The 3,807-nt window shown below is 37.2% G+C and overlaps 1 protein-coding gene across 1 annotated transcript in view; it reads right to left on the minus strand.

Annotated features, from left to right (window-relative positions):
* Positions 1-3,807, minus strand: part of LOC107675171 (nuclear pore membrane glycoprotein 210-like) — a 48,600-nt gene that overhangs the window by 11,396 nt on the left and 33,397 nt on the right. The window contains exons 28-30 of the mRNA XM_016469427.1: positions 3,216-3,374; positions 2,243-2,334; positions 1,388-1,562 (exon numbers count right to left, since the gene is read on the minus strand). Coding sequence (XP_016324913.1) covers positions 1,388-1,562; positions 2,243-2,334; positions 3,216-3,374 — 426 coding nt within the window. The remainder of the gene's footprint in view (positions 1-1,387; positions 1,563-2,242; positions 2,335-3,215; positions 3,375-3,807) is intronic.

Consider the following 3,807-nt stretch of genomic DNA (forward strand, 5'->3'; position numbering starts at 1 on the left):
GCGTCTGCGGCGCATTAAAGCCTGTGTTACGGCCACCGGAGCTGATCGCGGACACTCAGTCAATGCTGGTGTTTATACCCAGAACTCATGCTTATCACATAGGTCACATCACATTTCCTAAGTCAGCATATTTTGTCAGTAATGTAGCAGATTGAAAAGTTAGTATCTTTCTGCAGTCCAATAGACGGTGGTGGCTTGAGTCTGTTGAATGGTGATTTAACGCTACGTTGTCACCTAGTTGGAGAGACTCAATGCTAAGTAAACAATAATGTCCTCGTCTTTTACTCTCACTATCAGCTTATCATACTCGTTTGCTACATTAGTAGGGTCCTATGATTTCCGCAATGCAGAAAACACGGACGGAATCACGGAATCCAGTCATAAAAATGGAATTTACTGTATAACGCATAATTTCACGGAATCTTTCATATTTTTGATGAATAAATAAAAAACAGGTCAGTACACTTAAATCAAATCACGATATAGACTAGTGTCTGTGAATATCAAACTGCAAAAAGACTATTTAAATACGAATCCTCATGTTCTGCGTGTTAATTTGATTACCAGAAAATACACAACACAGAATTTGTGGAAAAAAATTTTTTATTCTTAAATAATTTATAAATGAATTATATTATTATTTATTCATTTTAGATGTTTACATTTGGAAAAGCTGTGCTTCCTGCATAAACCTGCCCCTGTTGGTTTGGCAGTAGCTTGTTGCCCTACACAGTTACCTTGTTTAATTTCTTAATTCAAGTTATATATATTTTATTCTTTTGTGTTTTAAAGTTATTTATAATAAGTGATGTGAAGTGTACTGTTAAGTGCACTGATGTCAGGCTCATTTTAGATAATAAAGTTTATTGTTAAGTTTACTGCCTCCATTACATATTTTTGTCACATAATTATGTGTTTGATCACCACATTTGAGTTATCATTGCTAAAAATGTTTATGTATATATATTCTGTTTATGTATATACTGTATTCTATATACAGTACCAGTGGGAATGGGAAGTGTGTCCAAACTTTTGACTGGTACTGTACTATAATAGACACAAAGAATATCGGCCGATATATCAGACTTTTTTTACTGCCTAATATCGGTATTGGCCCCAAAAAACCCATATCGGTCGGGCTCAACTAAAAATGCAAGCCCTAAAAAATACAAGGCATTAAAATGCAAACACTGTTAATACAATGCATTATTTTTTCAGTTAGTGCAATTCAACATGCTTTTTTGTTTCAAAGACATTTGTCATTACTTTTCTTCCATATATGAGCTAATTGTTTTTTTTTTTAAATCTTAATTGTAGATTAAACTGTAATATTATTCAAATATGAATTTATGCATTATTACTAATCTGCAATTCAAACGAGTTACACCTTCACAGCGACGATGATGGTTTGATTGACGCCGAATGTTTCCTGCGAGCTGATCTGTAGCGATGCAGTTCCTGTCAGAGATCCAGACGTCAGGTGACCTTTATCATCCACCTGAAGGAGAGCAGCTCTGTCTGGACAGTCCAGCACACGGTAGGACAGGGAGCCCAGTCCATCTCTACAGCACACAGCACACTGTTATAATGAGCACTGCTCAACAACACGCAAAGCTTTGATGATCTGGAACTTGATTTTGACATGCTACACAACATTATTTGCTGGATCTCTGGAGTACTTCATTCTGATCTATCTTCTCAATCTTAACATTTAATTTACAGCAGTCAAGAATTTCTTAATAATGACTGTTGTCCAAGGCACTGTATAACTGACCGAAAATAATTTGTCTATTTATTTATTTGCTTTTTTGAGCAGCCATTCCACCAGCGGGATAAATGTAGAGTATGTCATTACCACAAAACAAAACCCTTCAGGATTATCATTTAACTTAAAAGCAATGTCACACTCTGAATATTGGATAGAATGATATACAACAGCATGATGCAGGCGTGACACTGCCTAAATATTAATTCCACATGCTACGCATACATATTTATGGTAGTTTAGTCAAAATTTGTTCATTTAAAAACACAAACACAATATTTAACTGCAAGTGCCTTCTGTATTTGAACTGGAGACACTTAATGAAACATGTAATATGTGTTCTGTACTGCATTTCTGTCACACTACGGTTCTGCGCATTTGTAGGGCAGCACAGCTCACATTCATGGCAAAGCAGCATGGGTTCTGTCTAACTGTAACGGTGTGTGTTGATCTGAACAAGGGTTTCTGCTGAGGTACCTGTTGGTTTGGAGTTTGAGCAGTGAGTTTGGGGACATCAGTATCTCCTCAGCTTGAACCTCTGGGTTCAACAGCTGCAGTTTCTCATAAACCTGAAATTCAGCATATGCTGAATATGGCTCTCAGTTTAACACGTTCTTCAAAATACAGTGTTGCGATTTACAGTCAAACCAAAATTTATTCAGACACCGTCGACATCTTAAATTATATCACAGTTTATTTGCTACAGTTTAGAAATTGGTAATAAAATATGACAAGACTCAGAGTGACTGTGTCAGAACAAATTAATCTTGATAATGCCAGATAGAAAGGTATGTAATGAATTCGGTTGAATAAATTTAAGCACACAATTAGATAATACCAATTTAGCTCAACCAATTACCAAGCAATGCTTCATTTTGTTCAGTCTGTGGTGTAAAAAGGTAGTTAAAGAAAAACACTTAAGCAAAACATGTTCAGGTCAAAGTGTCTGAATAATTTTTGGTCCCAAATTTTTATCAATTTTACTGGTAGTCCACTATATGAAGAGATTTTGGGTGTAATACGTCACAGTTTACTTTATTTTGCTATAATCAATAATCAAAAATGATATCTGGAGTCTGAATAATGTTTGGTTTGACTGTATATACTAAAAAGAAAACATTCAATGCTTAATATGGGGGCCAGTAGCACAGAACACAGTGATGCTCTGTGAATGACAGAATGAGGTTCAGTCCACCTGTATCTGTATCTCATCCTGGAGCTCGAGGGCACTGTCCTGCAGATGTCCAGCCAGAGGAACACTGGTCTTCACCACCACCCTCAGTCCTGTGCCCACTAGTAAAAAAATATATATCAAAAATTATATCTGGAGTCTGAATAATGTTTGGTTTGACTGTATATACTAAAAAGAAAACATTCAATGCTTAATATGGGGACCAGTAGCACAGAACACAGTGATGCTCTGTGAATGACAGAATGAGGTTCAGTCCACCTGTATCTGTATCTCATCCTGGAGCTCGAGGGCACTGTCCTGCAGATGTCCAGCCAGAGGAACGCTGGTCTTCACCACCACCCTCAGTCCTGTGCGGCCTTTACTCCTGCCAAACACACTCATGGCGAAGTTGTGTTCAGCGCTGAGCTGTACAGACGCCTGCAGGACACACACACACACACAGCTTCATCTGAACCACCACACCACTGCACACGGAAGATTGCTCTTTTTGTATCATTTTTTTTTTTATGGTACCCTTAAAGGGATAGATAGTTCAGCCAAAAATGTAAATTAAGTCATCATTTACCCTTGTATTGTTATAAAATGAATTAACGAATTTTCATTTTAAGCAAATATGATTTTGAATGTTCCTTTGCGTTCATTCCGTAAAAATCAGTAAGTGGTCAACAGGTTGTTAAACCTATCATAAAATACTGAGATACCAGCCCAAACTGTGACAAAGTTCAAATCAACACAACAGATACTGAAATCAAGCACTGTAGAGCACAGGGAGAGTGTTATTCTGACCTCTGCATGGCGCGTGTGAACGTCCAGAACGTCTCTCTTAGTCACAGACCAGTGGAAGGTCAGT

Source organism: Sinocyclocheilus anshuiensis, unplaced genomic scaffold (genome assembly GCF_001515605.1).
Source record: "Sinocyclocheilus anshuiensis isolate Anshui unplaced genomic scaffold, SAMN03320099.WGS_v1.1 scaffold1556, whole genome shotgun sequence".
NCBI classification, from domain to species: Eukaryota; Metazoa; Chordata; class Actinopteri; order Cypriniformes; family Cyprinidae; genus Sinocyclocheilus; species Sinocyclocheilus anshuiensis.